This window comes from Oenanthe melanoleuca, chromosome 4A (assembly GCF_029582105.1).
Source record: "Oenanthe melanoleuca isolate GR-GAL-2019-014 chromosome 4A, OMel1.0, whole genome shotgun sequence".
Classification (NCBI taxonomy): Eukaryota; Metazoa; Chordata; class Aves; order Passeriformes; family Muscicapidae; genus Oenanthe; species Oenanthe melanoleuca.
This window is the reverse complement of record NC_079338.1, coordinates 14,535,949-14,556,785: the sequence shown is the minus strand read 5'-3', so window position 1 is coordinate 14,556,785 and position 20,837 is coordinate 14,535,949. Positions and strand designations below refer to the sequence as shown.

The following is a 20,837-nucleotide window of genomic DNA, read 5'->3' as shown; positions in this document are numbered from 1 at the left end:
GGTGGCTCCATTTCCAGGGGGGTCCCTGCCTGTTCCACACACAGTTTTGTACTGCCCTGGATGTTGCGTATTCCAAGGGCTTTTGGCTGGTGGCACCCCCAGCTGATTCTTGGGGCTTATGGACATTGACTCAAAAACCTCTTGCTGTGCAAGGGCTCCCTCCCTCCCGTTCTTTCCTGGCGTTCCGGTGTGTGCTGGCGGAGGCTCCCAGGCAGGTTTTTGGCAGCTCCCAGCCCCGAGGGCTGCGGGGTGTAAGGAGAGGAGCCACCAGCGGCTCTGTGAATTTTTTCGTTGCCCCCCAAAGAACGAACGTGTTGGAATTAGGCAGCAGGTTACGTTTCTTCAAGGCCAGGCAGCAAATATGTTTTAAATTTGGCAGCCGACAGCGGAGAACGGGTGGGAGAAATTTTCCAGGTATTGCATTACACTTTCCCCTGAAAGGGCTCTGCTTTGGGGCTGGGGATTAAAGGGAGGAGAGGAGGGGGACCCCTTCCCTTTCACGTACTCACAGCCCTGCTCTGAGGGTGCTGGGACTGGGATGCCATCCCTGGGTGCTGCCCACCCCGGGTGATGCCCATCCCGGCTGAGTCAGGCCCTGCTCGGGGCAGAGCTGTGCTGCGGGGGATGATCAGGATTAATTTTTGGGCTTCCTCCCTCTGGGTGCGATGGGAAATTTCCAGCGTGCTCTGGGCACCGCCCTGGCCTGCCAGGCTCTGCCTGGCCCCCCTCCCCTCCCCTCCTGTCCTTCTGTGATGTCTTTAATAAACGTTTTATGCAAGAGCAGACCTGGGATCCACTCCCAGCACGGACCTGGGGCTCGGCCAATTAGTCAATTATTTCAAAAGAAGAAATTAAAAAGAAAAAAAAAAAAAGAGATGTTATTTTTGTAAGGGAAGGTCTGGCCCATAGCTCAGCCAGCAGCCCCTGTCCTGTGGGAAGAGCTGGGGTGGGGAAGATGGGGGAGCTCTGCACAGCCTCTCCTTCAGTGACCACAGCCTGCTGAATTCCCCGTGTCCCTGTTGTGTCCCCCCATGTCACCAGGACAGGGAGCTGCCCCTCACACCAAGCAAGGGAGGGGATCTTGGCAGCTGCCTGTGCCCCCTGCACCAGGCTGTCCCTCCCAGCCTGTCCCTTGTCCCTGGGCAGCCAGGTGGGTGGTCCATGAGTGTCCATCCCTGCCGGAGCTGGCACTGGTGCATCCCATTGTTCCAGCTTCCTTCACAGCATGCGAGGAGGAGGAGGAGGACATGTGTCCCCAGAAGTGGGAAGGGCTGTGCCAGTGCCACGGGATGCACAGCCCCCTTCCCTCTCAGGCCAAGGAGGCCTGGCTGGATTGGAGTTTCAGGAAGGCGCTTGGAGGTGTGAAGGGCTGGAGGCAGCTGGAATTTCCCCTTCAGCTGTGTTTGGGTTTAAGATTTGTATTATTCTTCATCCATGGAAATTTTGTGAGGCCGAGATCTGGCTGTGCATCCCGGCCAGTTTGTGCCCCCCTTTTCCTGCAGCCCCCTTTCCCTGCCCCCCATTAGCAGTGCCTCAGCTCAACTAATTACTGAAATAATTGAGGCAGCAATATCTTGGCAAAGCAGTGGAGGGAGGGGAAAGGAGGGGAGGGTCCCTTGTGCTTCCTGGACCCCCAGCCCTCTCCCACCACTCTGTCCTTTGCAGCTTCATGCCTGCTGCTCATTTAATGGCAGCAGAAGAGCTTTTTCCTATTTTCCTTCTTTTTTTCACTCCCCTGAGCTACAGGAAGACTTGCTGGGAGTAGGGAATGGAGGAAAGCCTCCTCGTGTTGCCTTGGCTTGGTGTTCCCTACCTGCAGTGAGCGGTTCTGGGCTGCAGGGATAGGGGAAGGGGGTCCTACAGCAGTCCATTCCCAGGAGTAGCTCCCAGTCCTGGTGAGGTTTCATGCTCAGTTCTGCTTTTGATCTCTGCCCTGACTTGGTGAGTGCTGGGTGCTGTTCCCTAATTACCCCCTTCATGTGGGGCTGTGCTGGGTATTTGTGCTCACCCAGTCTCTCCAGAAGAAAAACCCACCCTGTGAGGGCGTGTGCGGGGCGGGGGAGCCCACGTGCTTTTTCAGACCACGGAGGAATCCTCCAGGCTCTCCATATAGCCCTGGGTGCTCCCACCCACGGCAGGCAGTTTCATGCTCCTTGCCTGGTTTCATAACATCCAAGAGAGGCACGAAAGTCTTCGTGAGCCACCTCCCTCTGCTGCCTGTGGAGTTTGTGGGCTTGGGAAGGTGGGCAGGGGTGCCTCTGTTTTAGGTGCTGGGGATTTTCTGGATGTGCCAGCCAGCTGTAAAAGTCCTGGTGCCCAGCCTTTCTTGGCTGGGTTTTCCTTTTGGGATGCAATCTGCATGTTTTCCCTGAGCATGGTGTGGGATGAGAACAATGCCAGGAAGAATGCAGGGACTACCTAGCCTGGGGAGGGGGTGTTCAGGGTGGTGAGGAAGGGCTGTGGGATCCTCCTGGCTCCTGTTTTTCTAGACAAGGCCTGTTCCTCCTTGTTTTTCCTCTTTGAGGATGGAGGCACGTGGGTTGAGGATGGAAACACATGGTTTGAGGCTGGAGGCGTGTTGGTTTAGGATGGAGCACATGGTTTGAGGATGGAATTGCATGGGGTGCGTTGGAGGCTTGGGGACCATCCCACAGAGCTCCCAGAAGTTAATCCCTGCCTGTTGGAGGTTTTTTGAGGCATCAAACTTAGAAGTACAGTGTTGGAAATGCTGCACCATTGTACCAGGGCACAGGCAAAGGAGACAATTTTCTGTATTCCTTATCTGAGTGGGCTTCTTCCTTAAGGTGCCTCCAGGTGCCCATCCCTGCTGTGCCCAGTTCTCCTGAGACCTGGCAAGAGGAACCTTGCTTACCCTTCCCTCCATCAGGAAAGTCTCCACTGCCTTGTTGGGATGAGGGGATAGAGTCCCTTTCCTGGTTTATGACAGAGAGATTGCTGATACTGAGAATGATTCCTTACAAAAGGAGTGGGTGACAGATACAAGAGTGCTGGGATAATTGCTTCCAGATGCTGCCTCCTCTTGTCTCCGGGGCTGTGTGTGTTCCAGCGTCCTGCCAGCTCCAGTGAGCGAAACCAGGGAGTCATCCCAAAAAACAGGGTTGGCTGGAGCAGTGTCAGACAGCTCGGAATGCAGCGACTCCTGCTGTCACCCCAGCTTCTGGGGGCCAGTGTGATGCTGGGTGGCTGTGGAAGCAGGTTGGCTCACAGGGGCTCAGGAGGAACTGGGAGAACTGAAGCTGGGGCTTTAGGAGGAGTGCCGAGTGCTGCAGGACTGGGATACGCTCTGGAATTGGCAGCGCCGGCTGCATTGTGCGCAGCAGGAGGCTCTCCCGGATCCTGCCTCCCCTTGTGCCATAAACACGGCATTTTTGGCATCTGGGCTTTCTTGCAGAGAGCCTGGTTGCTGCAGCAGCATTAATGATTATTTATTGGCTCTTAATGCCAAATAATGTCAACATCTGGCTGACGCAGCACACGCGTTCCTCATTCCGTGAGGCATCTCCGAGCGCTCGGCGTTGGGCTGGCGTTGGATTGGCGTTGGGCTTGTGCGCTTCAGGAATTAGAAGGCAGCAAATGGTGGGGTTGTTTGGATACTCCCCTGAAGGGACAGATTCTTGAAGGGCTTCGCTGCTGACCTTCTCCTTAATTGCTGCTCTGCGGCGCCGGCAGGACCAGCTCAAAGGGAGCAATGAAGCGTCGGCACCGGCGCTCGGCCCAGGGCCCCGCGAGGGGAATTCTGCTCCCTCCCTCCCTCTGCCAGGATGGTGCCTCTCTCCATGAGATTCCCTGTGCCTGGCAGCTCAGAGCTCCACTCATAACACCTGTGTTAAGGTTACCATTCTAACCTTCATACACACTAGCAGTTGATGCAGGTTTTTTCCCAAGGCACAGAGGTAAATCCAGCTGATTATAAATATACCAGGGAAGAAAAGGGAGGAAAATGGCTTTGCTGTGTGTTCTTGCTGATGGACACAGGCTTTACCCCCCTGCAGCTTTCCCTGCTTTCAGTCCCAGACAGAGCTTGGAGGGAAAGGGAAAGGAGAATGTGAATGGAGGAAAATTTTACTTCTCCTCTGATTCCTGTGTGGTTTCTGAAGGTGAGAGTTGAGTCACTTTGCCTGGAACCAGCTCAGCAATTCCACCTCGTCCCCAGAGTGTCTGAAGTCACGCAGGGAGAAATAATGCTGGGGGTTAAAAATAGACGCTGACAATAGGAAGGGAGGACTGGAAAAGCTCCGTGTCAGGCTAGGTGGACAGAGCCTGGTGAACAGCATTGGGATTGTGTTGGGCTTTACTGGGTTAAACCGGAGTTAAACCTCATTCGCACTCAGAACCTGGAGCGGATTTCAGTCGTGGGCTTGTGTGTCCATCCGGCAGCCTGGGGAAAGCACTTCTGCTTTTAAGGGGCTTGGAAAAGTGAGGGAAGGATGTGGCACTGCTGGGGCCAGGGTTGGGGAAGGAAACAGCTCAGTGAATGCAAATTGCTGGAGGAGGACAGGTGGGACAGGGCTGGGGCAGAGCAGAGTCTGGCATGACACCTGTGGAAGTGTTCCAGCTCCCCTGGCATTTTAAAGGCTCATCTGCAGAGTGAAGCACTTACACTCGATCCACTTCATTACCACTTGTGATGTGCAGTCATGACCAAGCCCAGAGCGCTTTGTGGGGGTCTCCCAGTGCCACCAGTGGCCTCGGGCTGGGAGCAGGGGGTGCAGAGCGCTGCTTGGCCGGGGACAGCAGAGCAGGATGGTGGCTCCTGCAGCCCTTGCCCGAGGCTTTTGTTAAAGCTCACTGAAACCATCTGTGGCCACCGGAGCCTTAGCAGAGCCCCGGGCGACAGCGGAGGCTGGGGCAGCGAGTCCCTGTCCCTTTGGAGGGGGCACGGCCAGCACCGTCCCCGGGGCGGCCGCCAAGCAGCAGGCGGGAGGAGATGGGGTCACAGCTCCCGCTGGAGCGGGACCAGGAGCGATTCCGGCTTCTCTCTTCGTTTCCAGCTCTTTTCTTTCTCTCCTGTTCCTTTCCCGCTGGCAGCGCGCTCGGCCCTCTCCTGGTGCTGCGAGGACAATGGGGCTGCGAGGTGGGGCGGGAGGGGGACGGAGATGAAAGGGGAAAAGTAAAATCGAAGCATGTCTGGAAGGGCATTTTGATGTAAATGGGACTTTTTGATAGACTTTGAGAGACACCGGCAGAAAGGGCACCGGCCCCCCTTCGGCGCGCTGAGCTCCGGGCTCAGCTCTTTCATTTCCTCAGGAAAAGGGCATTTTTTCACCTCCTGTTGGGTGCAGCCACGTTCCTCCTGGTGCTCTCCATCTCCCCCCGTGTCCTGGCGTGGAGCTCTGTGTGCGTGTCTTAATGAGCTCCGACAACCGGAGCTCCCGTTCAGCTGGTGAGAGCAGTGGCTGGAGCTCAGCAAAGGGAGATAGATGGCTGCTCGCAGCCCATGGGCGGCCGGGAGGGCCCGGCTCCATCCCACCTTCCTCCCCTCGGGCAGCTCCCTGAAACCTTCCCCCTCCCCGGGGAGGGCTCGCGTTTGATCCGCTGCCGTGCTTTTGATCCCAGCCTTTGTCCTTGGCACCGTCTCGAAGCTCTCGCGTGTCGGTGGAGATGTGGCCTCACTGTGAGTCATCCTCCTTCCTTTCTGCTGCTGTTTTATTTTTCCCTTTTCCTTCTCCTAAGAGAGCACTTAGTAAAAGGAAGCAGCGCATTCATCCAGGAAACGGGAGCACAGCAAACGCTTGCCGTTTATCCTTTCAAAGGCGTCTCCCTTGAGCTGTTTCTGCTGCTGTGACAGGCGGGGGAGAGAAGCTGGTGGGGGGCCCGGGGATGCTCCCCTGTGCATCGTCCCCGGGGTCCCCGGTCCTGCCTGGACGCGGGGAGCCCTCGGGGGGGTCACTTCCCCATGTGCTGGCAGCTCCTGTCCCTACCAAGGTGGGAGGAGGAGAAACGAGGACAGCGCTGCTCCCTGGAGAGAAGTCTGACAGGTCGGGGGTGGGAGGGGGCCGGGAAGGTCGGTGGGAGCAGGCAGCCGTGTCCCCTACCGGCGCTGGGGAGCCCAGGAGCTGCCCTGTCACTTCTCATCTCCGAGCTGTCGCCTGAGCCCGGGGCTGGGCTCGTGTCCTCCCCGCACCTCCCCGCTGCTGCCTTCAGTCGTCTCACACACCGAGCTGTCAGCAGCCCAGAATTTACTGCTGGCATAAACCCATCAAAAAGCCAAACTGTTGGTCGGTAAAAATGGCAAAGCAATTGCAGGGAAACTTGTTTCTTCCTCTGACAACTTCTGAGTCAGTCCTTTAATCTCTAATCTAGGTTTATGGTCATTTTATTGAAATGCTGGGCTCTGTGGAAAGCTGACATGTATGACCATCATAAAGCAGGAGTTATGGGAGCCCAGAATTGCCTTGATGGTCCAAGTGTCTGCAGGAAGCATTTTTAAAATCCGTAATTGGGATTTATTGGCCATTGTGGCTCAAACTGTCAGGAGAAAATAAAATAATCAGCCTGGGATTTTTTTTTCCTCTTCAGCTTTTGACTCTTTCCGCTTATTCTTAAGTCTTTTGGTGCTTTGCTTCCGTGCTTAATTCCCTTGTAATGGGGGGATGTGGGTGAGAGGAGGGAGCCCAGCCCTCACCCATCCTGGCCGTGCAGGCTCCCCGTGCCCTCCTGCCTCTGTGTCCTGCATTTTGGGATGGCTGGGATCTCATCAGTGTCCCATGGGATGTGGTGGTCATGGACACGTGGGGGATGTGGATGTGGGGGCATGGAGCAACAGGTGAGCCTGGAGGAAGACTCTTGGCTGGTTCCTCATCTGGGGTGGCTGGCTCAGTGGATGAGATTTGTGGGTTGGTGAGGTGTTGCTGGAGACTGACATAGCAGGAAATGTATGGTGGGCTGGCAGAGGGAGAGGAGACACTCCTGTGTCCTGCCAGAACCAGCGTCAATCAAAGCATCCACTGCCATGGAGTTGAAACGTGCCAACAGCAGAGCTTGAGGCCAAGGGCACATTTTGTACCAGCAGCCCGTCTAAGGCAGTGCCATGGAGTGGGAGGGCAATGCTTGAACGGGCTGAGCCCCACTTGGTGTTCAGCAAACCTCGGCAAGGACCTTGGTGTTCCATCTCACGTTCTTTCTTTTTGGATATGTTGAACTGACTCACCCTTCGGGGTTTTTCTTCCCAGTCTGAGTGACTCCTGTGCTTTGCCTTATGCCTGTCCAGTGGGGCATGGGCTCACCCAGGCTATGGATGGCTCTCGTCAGTGCTGCCATTCCCTGGCTCGCTGGTGCAGGATGCACCCAGCACAACTCCTGCCCCTTCCCCGTTATCTGCCATTCCCAATTTTCTCTCCATTAACTTGCGACCGCAAGCAACACCCAGCAGTGCCAGGTCCAGAGTTACCCTGGAATAATCTGCTGGGCCTGATAAATATCTCTGCTTCTGTTTTGTTTAACAAATATCTCCTTTAATGGCACAGCTTTTTGTTAAGCTTCCTCGCATTATCATCCCGCTTAATCATGCAGGGTGACTTCTGAAAGTACTTTTTTTAAAAAATGCCACTTTTTATCCAGGTTTTAAAATTGAAACTCATTTTTTATCCAGAGGCAGGATATAAATGAGTCTACTAAAATTAGATTAATCCTAATAAGAATGTCAGTTATCATTTCTGAATACATTAATTTTTTTTTTTAAATTTTACATGCCTCTTTAGCTATAATTGCTGGTGTAATTTCTTACACAGACATGGTGTGTCCTCATGGTTGACAGAAATACTTAATGCAGTGTCGACACTGCACTAAGTTCCAAATTAGTGCGTCGCAGACACTGCCAATGGTTTGAACTTTCTCCTTAATAAGTTAAAAAAAGAGAAAGGCAAAGAAAAAACACTTTACATGCAGAGAAAGAAGTAAATGGATTGAGGGAGTTGGAGCTAGAGCCCATGCAGGGCTTTTCTGGGTGAGGGAAGCAGGAAAGGGTTGGAGGACCTCGAGGTCAGGGAGGAGACTTGGGGTCCAATGAGGGGTTTGTGGGGTGAATCCTGCCAGGGGCTGGCAGCTGCAGGGCAGGACGGACAAGCTGAGGGTCAGGGAGGAGATTTGGAGTCTGGTGAGGGATTTGTGTGGGTGAGTCCTGCCAGGAGCTGCAGGGCAGGATGGAGGAGCTGAGGGTCAGGGAGGAGATTTGGAGTCTGGTGAGGGATTTTTATGGGTAAGTCCTGCCAGGGGTGCAGGGCAGGTCCCACAACAGCACCAATGCTGCTCACCTGGGGTTTTCCCAAGCCAGGAAAAAGGGGGCACCCCAAAACCATCGCTCCAAGGTGGGGCTGGTCTCTGCAGTGGGTTTGAGGATTGCTCTGTGTTGGGGACTGAGGAATGGCTCTACCTATGGAGTCAGCAGGACAGATGTCCACTAGCCTTGGAATAATCTCCTGTTGGATTGGTGGCATCAGCCCTCTGAGGCTCCCAGTGTGGTGGCATGGCTGAAACATGGCCCCAGCCCATGGCACACACTGAGTGGGGCAAGGACTGCTGCTGGGAATGCTGGAGCTAGTGGGATCTTGGGACAAGGCTCTGGGGAATCACATCTGGCAGCAGAGCAGGGGGGCAGGATGTGGTTGGGGGAGACTTTGGTCTCTCCTGCGGCTCTCGCCAGTTTTCTTCCATGAGTGTGGGTGGCAAGGCGGAGGATTTTGTCTGGGGGGAGGATTGGGAACACTCCCCGTCCGCAGGCAATTGGAAACTGCTGGCGCTGGAGCGGGACAGGCTGGGTGCTCTGCCCTCCTCCTCCCCAGGCCCAAGGGCTGGGTTATTTTTAGGTTTAAACACGAGCTTTGCTTAGTGCCTTGTGAAAGCTCCCTCTGGGAGTGGGAGCCGTGTGTCCTGGCGGAGTCTGGTGCCATCCTTGGAGATGGAAAGAAGCACCCGAGATCTCCGGCTCTGGCAGTGCCCGTGATACCAGAGCCAGTGCAGGGTTCTGGTTCCTCTCCTCTCCCATTCCCAGCTTCAAGTTGTATGTTGGATTGAAGTTCAGCTGTACATGTAAATCTGGCCTAAAAATAAAAGCAAGTACAAGCCAGATCTCTTTGTACTGGAGGAGGGATTAAAACCTGACACTGCTGTGCTCTCTCTCCTGGCACCTCCCTCTGCTGCTGCTCTTCCCATCAGCCTTCTGCTGGGTAAACTGGGAGCAATGGAAGGGCTGCTGAGGGCAAGCACAAGAGTGTCCCAGTTCCTTCCAGTGGTGAAACCTTTACGAGGATCTTTTTTGGTGTAGATATGAAGAAAATTCGGGCTGTTGTGCCAGAAGAGCATCTCACAATAAAAAATGGGTTTGGGCAGCACTGGGAAGAGATTGTGGGGATAAAGGGGCAGTTTCTGTCCTGGTGAGTGACATCCAGAGCAGGACCAGAGGGGGACAGTGGATCCAGCTTTCCTGCAGAGCTGGCTCTCCAGGCTTTGGTGATGGCTCAGTTCTGTGCAGAACAAGAGGGGAGAGAACAAATAAACTTTTGAGGTCCTGTGACTCATCTTCAGCTTTTTCTCCCAGACCTAACCCAGCCCCATCCACCCCCGTGGAGCGGGTCCAAAGGACCTGGGCAGCCAAAATGCAGTGAGCCAGTGGTGGGATTGGTGTGGGAGTGAGGAACATGGGGTGACCTGGTTCAGCCTGGAGAAGGGAAGGCTCCAGGGAAACCTTGGAACTCTTTCCAGTGCTTAAAGGGGCTCTAGGATAGCTGGAGAGGGACTTTGGATTCGGGACAGGACAAGGGGGAATGGCTTCTCACTGCCACAGGGTTAGAGGGGGTATTGGGAAGAAATTCTTCCATGTGAGAGCTGTGAGGCCCTGGCACAGGGTGCCTAGAGAAGCTGTGCCTGCCCCTGGATCCCTGGAAGTGTCCAAGTCTATGTTGGATGAGGCTTGGAGCAACCTGGGCTAGTGGAAAGTGTCCTTGCCCGTGGCAGGGATGGAAGAGGATGTTCAACAAGGTCCCTTCTTAGCTGGGATTGGGCAGCTGTGGGCAGATGTGCACATGGCCTGTGTTGGGATGAGGGGTTGGGAAGCTCTTAATAACCCCCAGTACCGGTGGCAGCCGAGCAAGTTCCCAGTAATGACAGAAGGCTGAGTAAGAGCTGGTGATTTGCAGCTGCCTGGGAAGATGGCGCTTGCAGACGGGAGGCAGAGCTGGAATGCCAGAACTCGTTTGGCCACTCCGGGGGATCAAAGGGCTGCTGTGAGTCAGGGCGGTGCGGTGGGGGTGACGCTGCTCCCCTGGGACCAGGGGCTGGCAGGGCTGGCGAAACCCGGGAGACCTGTCAGGGCAGGGCAGGGCATCCCACAGCTGGGATGGGGAACCCTCCGCAGGGTTTGCTCCTCCCTGCCCAGTTCCTAACATCGGGATTAATCCTTCCAAACCGCAGCATTGCATCCCTGGGCTGAGCCAGAGCCCCAGGGACCTGGGTGGGTGCTCTGGAGCTGTCACCCAGCCCTCAGTGGGATCTCCAGGGATGGAAACCTGAGCCCTGGGATGCAGTGAGGGGCTTCTGGGAGCCAGGGGAAATCCAGGAAACCTTGGGGTTTCTGCTGCTCCCCAGGACATGTGTGGGCTTTATTTTTCTGGTATTTCTCAGAAAAATGGAGGAGGCTGGTGGGCCCCTCTCCATTGCTCTGGAGATGGCTAATGAAGCAGGAAGCTGAGGGGCTTGGGGATCCCTCCTGTCCCCGTTGGAATGCCAGCAGCATGAGCCCCCAATCACTATCCCATGGGGAGATTTGAGATCCCGGCTGCAAACTGTTTGTGGGTGCAGGGTTAAGTGGGGTGTCAGAGGAAGGAAGGGGCTCCCTCTCTCCTAAGGCCCAACTACCAGCTGTAACTTCAGCTTTTGGCTCTTGGCTTTCAGTTCTTTTTTTTCCAACTGAGCTGGAAAAGTGAGAGGTGGGACAAGGGGGGATTTTGGAATACACTGGGGTTTGTGTCAGGTCTGGTGTGCTGAGCCCCCCAGCCGCCCTTCCCTGTGCCCCCAGCCCTGCTCTGGGGGAGAGGGGGGCTGCAATTTACCTCTGTTCTGTCCCGACTAGGGTTGATCTGCATGAGAATGAGTGGGGCTTGGCGGGGAGGGCTTGTCTTGGGTTCCTTGGGCATATTCCTGCTGCTTTCCCTTCCAAGTGGGCGCCCGGCCGCCGCCGCAGCCCCTGCCAAAGTAATTCTTTGCTTTGGAACCGGGAGACGAAATCTCCTCCGTTTTATTTCGGAGGGGTCAGGGAAGGAGTGGGAACCCCGCTGATCCAACCGTGTTCCCTTTTAACCTGCCTCTCCCTCTCTCCCCCTCCTGGCCCCCCGTCCTCCGGATGAGCGGGGCTGCAGCCAGGGCACGAGTGGCCAAACCGAAGCCGGAAAACACACGGAGCCGAGCGGGAACATGAGCTGTTTCCGATGGATCATTTAATATCTGCAGCATCCCGGGGCTGGGATCGTGCTGCTCCTGGTGCCGTCAGGGTTTTGTGATGCCTGACGTGTGCTGGGCTCTGTCGTTCTGCCTCCATGTTCTCCCTGTGGGTTTTAGTTGGTGTTTTTTGGGATGGGGTCACGGTGCAGCATCCAACTGCCAACCTCTGCTGGGGTAGGGATTGGGGTGTGGGTAGGAGAAGGTGAGTGCCCACTGCCCACACCTCAGCCCCGTCGCTGCTGCCCAGCCTCATTGTCTCACTTCTCTCTCCATTCCTACGCCAATTAAAGCGCCGTGTTGCCATTCATGGCCCTTATGGTTTTGTTCAGTTGTCTGTCAGCTCTTGTCAAGCCCTGTCCCCTTCCCCTCCCCCGTTTCCAAAAACAAAACCTCTGACAAACCCCCCTTTGAATCCCCTCTTACCTCACTCCCAGCGTGGGGCCCCATTGCCGGGGGATGCCGGCGGCGGCGGCGGGGAGACCGCTCCCCACGCCGCCTTTGTGGGCCGCCGCCGCCCCCCGGCCCTCGGCCTCCCGCTTCTGCCAGCATTAATTAGATAACTCGGCCCCTCTTGATTCCTCCGAGGGGAGATCGGGACGATCCGACTCCAGGGAGAAAATATGGCTTTTCTTTCTCTTCATTTTTTGGCCAAGCCCTTGGTTCCGTCGCTGCTGGAGGTGCTTATTGTGCTGGGAAATAACGGGTTTGGGGGGGTGAGCCTGCGGGGCTCCCGGTGTTCCTCATTCCCTGTCCGGACCCCAGGCGGGCGTGGGCGGGAGCTGGGGTCCCCCGAGCCCACGCCAGCGGCTGCGGAGAGTGCTGCAGGTGGCAGCAGCAGCCTGCGCCAGTGCTCTGGCCCTAATTAAATCTACTCCAAAATCCCTCAATTAGCAGCAGGTTTTGTTTCCCCCACCCTTGCTAGGTTTGCAGCGTCCGAGTGCAGGGAGTGTGCGCAGACCTGAGAGGAAGAAGCAGCACATGGCTGCTCCTGGCAGGCCTGGCTGCTGCGAGGGCTGGGAGCCTTCCTTCTCCTCCCCCTTCTTTTCTTCCTCCTCCTTGGGGCGTGAGGGTGGTCAGCAGCTGTCCCTGGAAGTGGTGGACTGGCATCAGGATACATCCTGGCCGAGCCCATGCTGGGACAAAGGAGAACGTTCTCCTTTTGTGAGCGCTGCCTTTGGTGGTGGTGATCTGTCATCCTCCTTGGGGCTGGTGGGGAGTCTGGTGCTTGGATACTCTCCCTGGCCATTCTGTAATTATGGGGATAGCTCAGGGAGAAAGCCCTTCCTGCAGCCCTGCTGTGGCACAGGAGGGCTGAGTCACTGGGGCCAGGCATGTCACCAGCTGTGGTGGCAGCTGCTGGCTGTGGGTGCTGAGGTGTGGCTGGCATCCTGCAGCATCTATGCCAGCTTTCCTGAAGCCTGCTGACCTGTTCTCCCAGCATCCTGATGGCTAGAACCCTCCTCTGCTCTTGGCAGGTTGTAACCTGGGTGTGACTTCCCTGGGACAAGGGGTCTGGACTGCAGGGGGGAAAAGCAGATCTGTCCACAGGCTATAGGTTTGCAGTTGAAGCCAGGATCATGCTCCTGACTTCCTGCTGGAGAAACCCAGCAGTGGTGGGTATTTTCCTGGAAAAGTGGGATCTCTGGTGTGTCTCTCAAATGTTGGGTAAGGACTTAGTCTTCAGAGCTATGGCAGTGACTGCAACATGTGAACAAAGCTCAGGGAGTTATAGTGAGACCGTCCCTGCATCCCACCTTCCCTCCATCCCACCTTCCCTGCTTCCAGGGCTGCTCAGGGTAAGCAAGGTGCTCTCTCAGCTTTCAGTGTTTGAGACTGCTTGGGGAGAATTATGGTCCAAAGTGTTGACCATGAGGCTCCTGTTTGCCAGACCTCTGTGTGTAGTGTTGGAGTGGCCTCTTGGCCATTGCCTGAGCCATGGGAATCCCCCGAGTCACTGGTTTCCCTGTGGAGAGGTGCTGGGAGCCACGCTGTGACTGGGGCTGGTGTTTGAGCATGGACAGGCTACCCTGCCTTGGGCATCACCCCCCTTTCTGGGCAGAGAGGGACAATTTGGGTTCATCTTCCCCTGCACTTGGTGTTTCCATCCCTTCTGCTCAAACCCAACCCTGGCTTGACCGTGACCTGGAGTCGGTCACAGCTTTCCAAGGTGTCTGTGCCAGGGGGACGCTGGCTTGGGCATCTTGTAACTTCATCTCTACAAATGTCACCCCTGGCACCCGGGGGTGTGGGGTGGGGTGGTCACCAGCTTGTGAGGAGCCTCCCAGCTGGCAGGGAAGCAACAAAAGGGTTTTGGGGAGCAGCAGAGCTGGAAAATGGCATCCCAGAGCTGGGGGGGGGGGGGGGGGTCGGTGAGCGTTGCCATGGAGACCCGTTTATGCCTCACTGATGCGTCGTGTAAATCCGTTTGGAAACGAGAAGGGCCTTTTGTCTTTGGGAGAGTTGAATGGGCCTCATTAAACCCGAGATGAGGAAAAAAAAGGGCCTTAGAGTGTATCTGGGAGGGGGACTGGACGGGACGGCCCCAGGGGGGCTCAGCAGAGGCTATTCCCTCTCCCAGGGATGGTGAGGAGCTGGGGGGAAGCTGGAAGGTGAAAAATCTCTCCTTGAACAGCTGAGACCAAAGGAGTGGAGGAGATATGAGCTGCTTTCAGATACCTGGAATTGCAGGCTCTGTGTGGCCACCTCAGCTCCAAAGGATAGAGCAGAAATAGAAGAGGGCTGCCGAAGGGCAAGGAAAATAATTATCCATAGATTAGCAGGGGGAAAAAAGATGGCAGGCTCTTCTAAAGGAGACTAATAATAGAGGAGCACATGAAAGGAGTGGGATCTGAGAGCACGGGGGTTCGTGTGCTCCTATTTACCCTCTTGTGGCGATGAGCGGCGCGATGGACGAGCGAGAAGGCGACAGATACAGAGGGAGGAACCTTTTCATTCCACTTGTAATTAACTTCCTTCCACGGAGTATCTTTGTTCCCAAGAGCTGAATGGGAGTCAAATAGGAGAAAGGGGCTGTGCCTCTGCCTGCTGGCACCGCTTTGGGGAAGGGCTGTGGGTGTTGGTGGTGTGCTAGGATCAGGTGGGCCTTTGGGATTAGGATGTAATTCCTCTGGTTTGATTGTCCTCAGCTCTGAAGAGGTGAAGGGAGGTACGTGGGGGCTGCACTGTCTCACTGATACCTCCTGGTGTCAGCAGGAGAGCCTCTCCCTATGACAGGGAGTGTTCTCAGCTTGAGCTCCCTGAGGACCATGTGGTTGTCCCTGTCTGGTAGTGCTGTTTGACCTGTGACATCCCACTTCACCTGAGTTGGGTTCCAGTTTTTACTGCTGACCTCTCAATTCTCTTTCTTGGTGAAAATTCAGATTTTGGCAAGGGCAGAGGTTGCTGGGTGTCACCAGGGGGGCGTTGGACGAGCTGTGCAGGGACCGTCCAATGGCAGAAGTGTAATGTGGCTCTGTGACATCAGGGTCTGGAAAACAGCTCTGGGGACAGGACTGATTCTTCTGGCCAGTGGCAGAGAGGGTCCCCAGTGTCTGGGCATGGCTGCTGTGTCCCAGGGAAGCTTGGACAAGTAAGGCAGAGAGGGCAGGATTGGATTTGTGTGTGGCTGGGCACCAGCAAATCACAGGATTCAGGAGTCTTTTTCAGGGTCCGGCACCCAGTTTGAACACGGGGCTCTGGGTTTTTTACTGGAACTGGCCCTTTCCCAGCCCTTCCTTGAGGAGATTCCCAGTGGTGGGAGCTGTGATCCATCTGGAAGGACTCACATGTTGGTGTGGAGAGCTGGGCCAATGGGGGCTTCAGCTGCCCAGACACCAGGAAAACCTCCCAGCTCCTGCAGGTCTCGCTCTGCCGGGCATTGTCAGCCTTCCCTGCCAGACGTACACATCCTCCATGTAAGATCCAGTTATTTTTGGATTTCTTTGAAACAAACAGCATTTAGCATATGTCATACTATATGTATGTCAGCATCAGCTTTAGAACATCTTCTCCAAGGAGAAGGTTCTTGGGAAATGTTCTGTTTCTGCCAAGCCTGAAATCAGGTGAGGGGCATCGTATGCTCTGGACGTGGGGAAAGATGATGCTGCCCTGGAGATTTTGTGGTTGACATGGTGCAAGGAATGCCTGGATCCAGGGGGAGAGCAGTTGGAAAATGTGTCAACCCATTCTTTTAAAAAATTGTATTTTTAAGCCATTTTTTAGTCTTCCCTAATGAAGAGCTGAAGGACTGTTGGATTTTAAGGCTTTTGATGATTTATCTGCAGGACACTTGTCTCTGCAGGATTTCTGGGAATCATCCATGTTTATCCATGTGTGCCCTCATGGAGGAGAGGTGCCTGCATGGGGGTGGGCTGTGGAGGAGTGGAGTATCATTCCCAATGACTCTCTGGCCAAGCTTGCTCAGTTTTCCTCCTTACATTGTGTTCTTCCTCCTCTCCCAGCAAACCCTCTGTGGGATGCCTCTGACACCAGGCCCTGGCTGAATCCTTGGTTCTTCCAGCAGGTCCCACCTGTAGCCCCCAGTCACTCCATCAGATCCTGCATTTTGGACCCCCATGGGGAAGTGAAGGGGGCTCTGCAAGGGATTGGGGGCCCCACCAGCAGCCCCCCAGCTCAGGGCACAGGAGAGGCTGCACTTTAATCCCATCTCCCTGCTCCGGCATCCCGGCATCCTGCTGCCAACAGAGCTCCCGTTGTTTACCCAACTCAGAGGAATCGGTTTACAAGGCTCACAAATCCCCTTTTCACCTTTCCCATCAGAAAACACCTCCTGAAACAATGAGGAAATTGGAGGCTGCCACCTGATCGCTCCCAAGGAACCTGCGGGGCCGGGGGCTGGGGGCCTGCAGTGCTGCTGGGGATGGGGGTGCCTGGCTGGGATGGCCAGGATTGGCTCTGCCAGTGCCACCCAAAGGGTGCCACCCAAGGATCACCTCAGGGGCTTTAAGGGATGAATGCCAGCGCTCTTCACCTGCTCAGCTGGCAAAAAAAAAAAAACAACTTGTTTTAAGCTTTAATGGCTGTAGTTAATAATTTCCATCCCCTTGGACACCAGGAGAAGGAATGCTGGATGTTATCTGTGTACTGGTGATGGTGCCAGAATGGATCCTAGAATGGTTTGGGTTGGAAGGGACCTTAAAGCTCATCCAGTTCCACTCCCTGCCATGGACAGGGATGCCTTCCACCATCCCAGGTTGCTCCAAGCCCCATCCAGCCTGGCCTTTGACACTTAGAAGGATGGGGCAGGAGTAAAGCTGGAGCCATTCTCCTCCTCCTCCTGCATGGTGGGCAAGGTAGAGTGATTCTTAATGCTGAGAGTTGTTTCAGTGTTAAGGTTAAGCTAAGTTTTTGTTTTTCTCTTTTTTTTTTTTTTTTTCCTTTCCCACCTTAAAACAGGGAAATCAAGTTGTATTTTCCAGAGGAACAGCAGATTCCCCCTTCCCTCCCTGAAATTACAGCGGGTGCTCTGAGGGCACGATGAATTTCCCTATTAATTTAGGAGTTGCTCTACTCACTCCTCCGGGTTAAGATAAATCTGAAGACATGTCCTTGTGAAGACAAGTCAAGAGTGTAATTCCTTTTTGTCTTCAACCATCCCTTGGAACTAAAATTCCTCGTCTCCAGAACTGCGTTCAGGCAACATGTGACAATTTCTGGACGTTTTTCTCCTCTCCTTTTCTTGTGATAAATGTTGCTTTTCACTGTGTTTTTTAAAGGAGAATTTCCCTGAGAACCAGCCTCTGGCATGGTGGGAGCTATTGTTGATCTTCTCTAGGATGATCATCACAAGCTGTTCTTGTGACAAAGCAGAATTTTTGGGGGAAATAAAGGTCTCTGTGTGTGGTGAAAAGCTGGAAGAACTGTGTGAGGGATTTGCCTCAGGTTTATCTCCTCTCCTGTGCTGCCCAGGCTGTCATCTGGAAACAGCCCTGCTGTTGGAGAAGAGGGGAAATGGAGGAGAAAAAAATCAGGAAAATTGGAGGACAAAGGGAAAACGGTCTGTGTGCAGATGGGAATGTGGCTGGTGGGGAACAGTGGTTGGAGGGAGCAGCACAAAAGCTCCATGCACAGGGAAGTGGCTCTGTCTTGCTCCATGTTTGCATGGATCTGGAAGATGTTCCTGGGCTAATTCCCAGACAGCAGCTGTGTGCTTCTGGAGCTGAGACTGAGCGTTCGTGGAAGGGATTTGCCTCCTTGTTTTATCCTTATGTAAACCAAAGGTTTGGTCCTGGAGTTCCTGAGATGAAGAGGTGCCAGCAGGATGTGGTGCTGGGAGGTTCTCAGCTCCCTCGGTTACTTCATGGTCCCTCCCCTGCTTACAAATCCCATTTGGCCTGATCCCAGCAGGCTGGTGGCCCAGGGACCGGTTGGTTTGCAGGTGTTGGCCAAGGTTTTGGCCACAGAGGTGTGATAGGTGCTCCTGGTATGGAGATGAGGGTGGATAGGAGCCTTCTCCTCCTGCTCTGGCGGTGCAAGACATCTGCTTGACTTGTTTGTGGCTTCCTGTTTGGCATCTTCTGGGCAGGAGGGAGCTGGCAGGGGCTGGAGGAGGGAGCTTGAGTCACTCCAGAGTCCTGTGCCAGGAAGCCTGTGACTCAGCCCAACCGTGGAGAAAGGAGTGTGGGATCCAGCTGCCTCTCGGGGTGGGAACCCCTGCAAGTGTTCACTTGCGCTGCGTGTCTGCGGCCGGCCGGGCGGGAGGGAGGGGCAGGGGCTGCTCCGCCTCCCGCTCCCGCTCCTGCTCCGGCCCTTGCGTCAGGGCTCCGGCCGTGGGTGGGGGAGCCCTTATCGCTCCCCAGCCTTTGGAAGCGCCTGCTGGCCACTGGCCAGGTGACCTACTTGGTAGTGTGAAGCAAAGCATGGCTCACCTGCTTGCAATGCCGGGATGGAGGTGGGCTCTGCATCCCACCTGCGTCCCTAAAGACCCTCCAGGGGCCAAGTTTCCCATTCCTGGTCATCTTCTGCCCGAATCATGACTTGTACAAAACTCCCTGCAGCCTCACGTGGCCAAGGTACTGCTGGGGTTGGGATGATCCTAATGGAGCTGATGTTGTGGAGCTGCAGCCAGGCAGGGAGGACAGACCCATAACCCCTCTACATCCAGCTCTGTGATGGCTGTGCCTGCCATCCCTGTGCCATGCCCTGGATTGCTGGGATGCTCCTCTGACCTGGCAAGCTGCAGGCGAGGTGCAGATGATGTCTGTATGTCTGCCCTGCTGCTACAGCTGGCACTGAGCTCTGGAGCCTGTGCCAAGGGCACTGGGGGTGCGTGGGCTCCAGTTCTGCCTGCCTGCTCCCAGCCCAGCCTATGGATCTGCTGGGTTCCTGCAGCCAAAAAGGCCTGGTGCTGGTTCCAGCTCTGTGGCTTCTTGCTAAGACTTGCATGGAGCCACGGAGCAGGTTGTTCTTGTGTGTTTGATCTTCCTTCCGTGGAGCCTGCAGCTCCAGCCAGAGCAGCTGGCTGGGGGAGAAGGCATAGAAGGTATCCCGGCCCCCTTCCCATCTCTGGGGTGGGCTGGGGCAGGGATGGGCTGTGTCCAACAGCAGAAGGGGAAGCATGGCCATGCAGCCTTGGCAAAGCGCTCGCACTGTGTTTTGCCGTGCCCAGATTACGTGAGAGAGTTGCAGCAGAGATAACTGCAGGAAAATCCATTCCCACCTTATCTCCCATCACGAACGCGTTTAGTTGCCTACATCAAAGTGGATGATCTGCTGCTTCCCTCCTTGCTGCCCTAATCCTCTCCTTCACGCTGAAAAAACCTAATCAGTGCCTTGCCCCACCATAACGAGATCCAAATGTTAATTATCAGCATCTTGCCTTCCTACCCTTCCCAATGCCCTGCCTTCCAGCCCCGAATAGCTTTCCTCCCTCCTTGCTCCTCTCCATCCGGTCCTCCCACGCTCCTGGGCACGCTGTTGAGCCTGGCTCAGTAGAAGTTGTCCTGCAGGATGCTTCCTTCCCTTCCATTTAAGGACAGGAATTCCTCAAGGAGCCAGGGCGTGGACGGGATCCCTCCCTGTGCCCCATTGTCAGGACTTCTCCCTATGCCTAATTATTGCCTGTCCCTGCAGGAAGCTCCTTGCCTGGCCGTCGGGCAGAGCCATGGCGTCTCCCAGCCCTTTGTGGGAAGACTCATTCCCAGTTGGATGCCAGGCTTGGGGCTGAGAAGGGTGCCTGCCCTCATCATGGGTGGCGAGTGGGACTGACCCAAACCAGCCCTGGTTTTGTCAGCAGGAGCCTGTGCTGGCTCCATGCACAGGCTGGGGTGGTGAGGGAAGAGGAGAACTTGGTTTTGGTGTCAAAACAGAGGGGGAGTAGCAGAGCTGAAGCTCAAAATAAATGGTGTCAGAGTGGGGTGGGCTGGGCTGGTGTGTCCTCTGTTCCAGCACATGGTAACCTCTTACCCTCCTCTCTTGCAGGTTCATGACTGGGAAGGGGCTGGTCATCTACCCAGAGATTGGGGACAAACTGGACATTATCTGCCCCAGGGCGGAGCCGTCCAAGCCTTACGAGTACTACAAGCTGTACCTGGTGCGGAAGGAGCAGGCGGATGCCTGCAGCACTGTCATGGACCCCAACGTGCTGGTGACGTGCAACCGGCCCGAGCAGGAGATCCGCTTCACCATCAAGTTCCAGGAGTTCAGCCCCAACTACATGGGCCTGGAATTCAAGAGGCAGCAGGATTACTTCATCACATGTGAGTCGCCCTCCTCGTCCTCGCTGCCAGCCCTGGCTCGGGACGGCTCGGGCGCCTGGAGAGTGTCACCAGGCGCTTGTGTGTGACTTGGCCAGTGCAGAGAGCTGACACGGATGGAAAATATGTCCTGCTGGATGGGAGCAGGGGGAGGAATGTGTCACTGGCCGAGTGGGTCACCCTGCTGCGCTGGGAGCAGGAGCACATCCCCATCTGGGGTCAGCCCTGGAGTGCTGTCATGCCTGGAGTGTATCTTTTGCTGCCATCTTTGCTGGAAGTGTTGCAGGGTTTTGCTTTAGGGCTGGGGAGAAAGAGAAATGGTGATGCTTGTCCTTATTCCTGGGTGTTGCCTCCAAGAGCAGCCCCAGCACCAGGAAGTGCTGGTCGTGTCCAGTGTGTGATGTGGTCAAAGTGGCTGAAAAATTCTGCACACTGGCTTGTTCTGTTTGTGTCTTGGTGCACCATGGCATTTTATGCAGGGGAGAGAGAAGGAGGCTGGAATTTTCTCAGAGCCTGTGGTCTGTGCGTGCAGGGGATTGCTGCACAGAAATGTATCCGCTTGTGCCTGCTCTGGTGTGGATGGAGGGGGAGCTCAGCCGTGTCTGGGCAGCGCTGCCAGCTCTCTCTTTGTCCCCTCCCATCCTCCTCAGCCTGGCTGTCCCCTCCTGG

The 20,837-nt window shown here is 55.4% G+C and overlaps 1 protein-coding gene across 1 annotated transcript in view; it reads left to right on the top strand.

The window, feature by feature from the left end:
• Nucleotides 1-20,837, top strand: part of EFNB1 (ephrin B1) — a 44,667-nt gene that overhangs the window by 8,498 nt on the left and 15,332 nt on the right. The window contains exon 2 of the mRNA XM_056491420.1: nucleotides 19,894-20,171. Within this exon, the coding sequence (XP_056347395.1) occupies nucleotides 19,894-20,171 (278 nt within the window). The remainder of the gene's footprint in view (nucleotides 1-19,893; nucleotides 20,172-20,837) is intronic.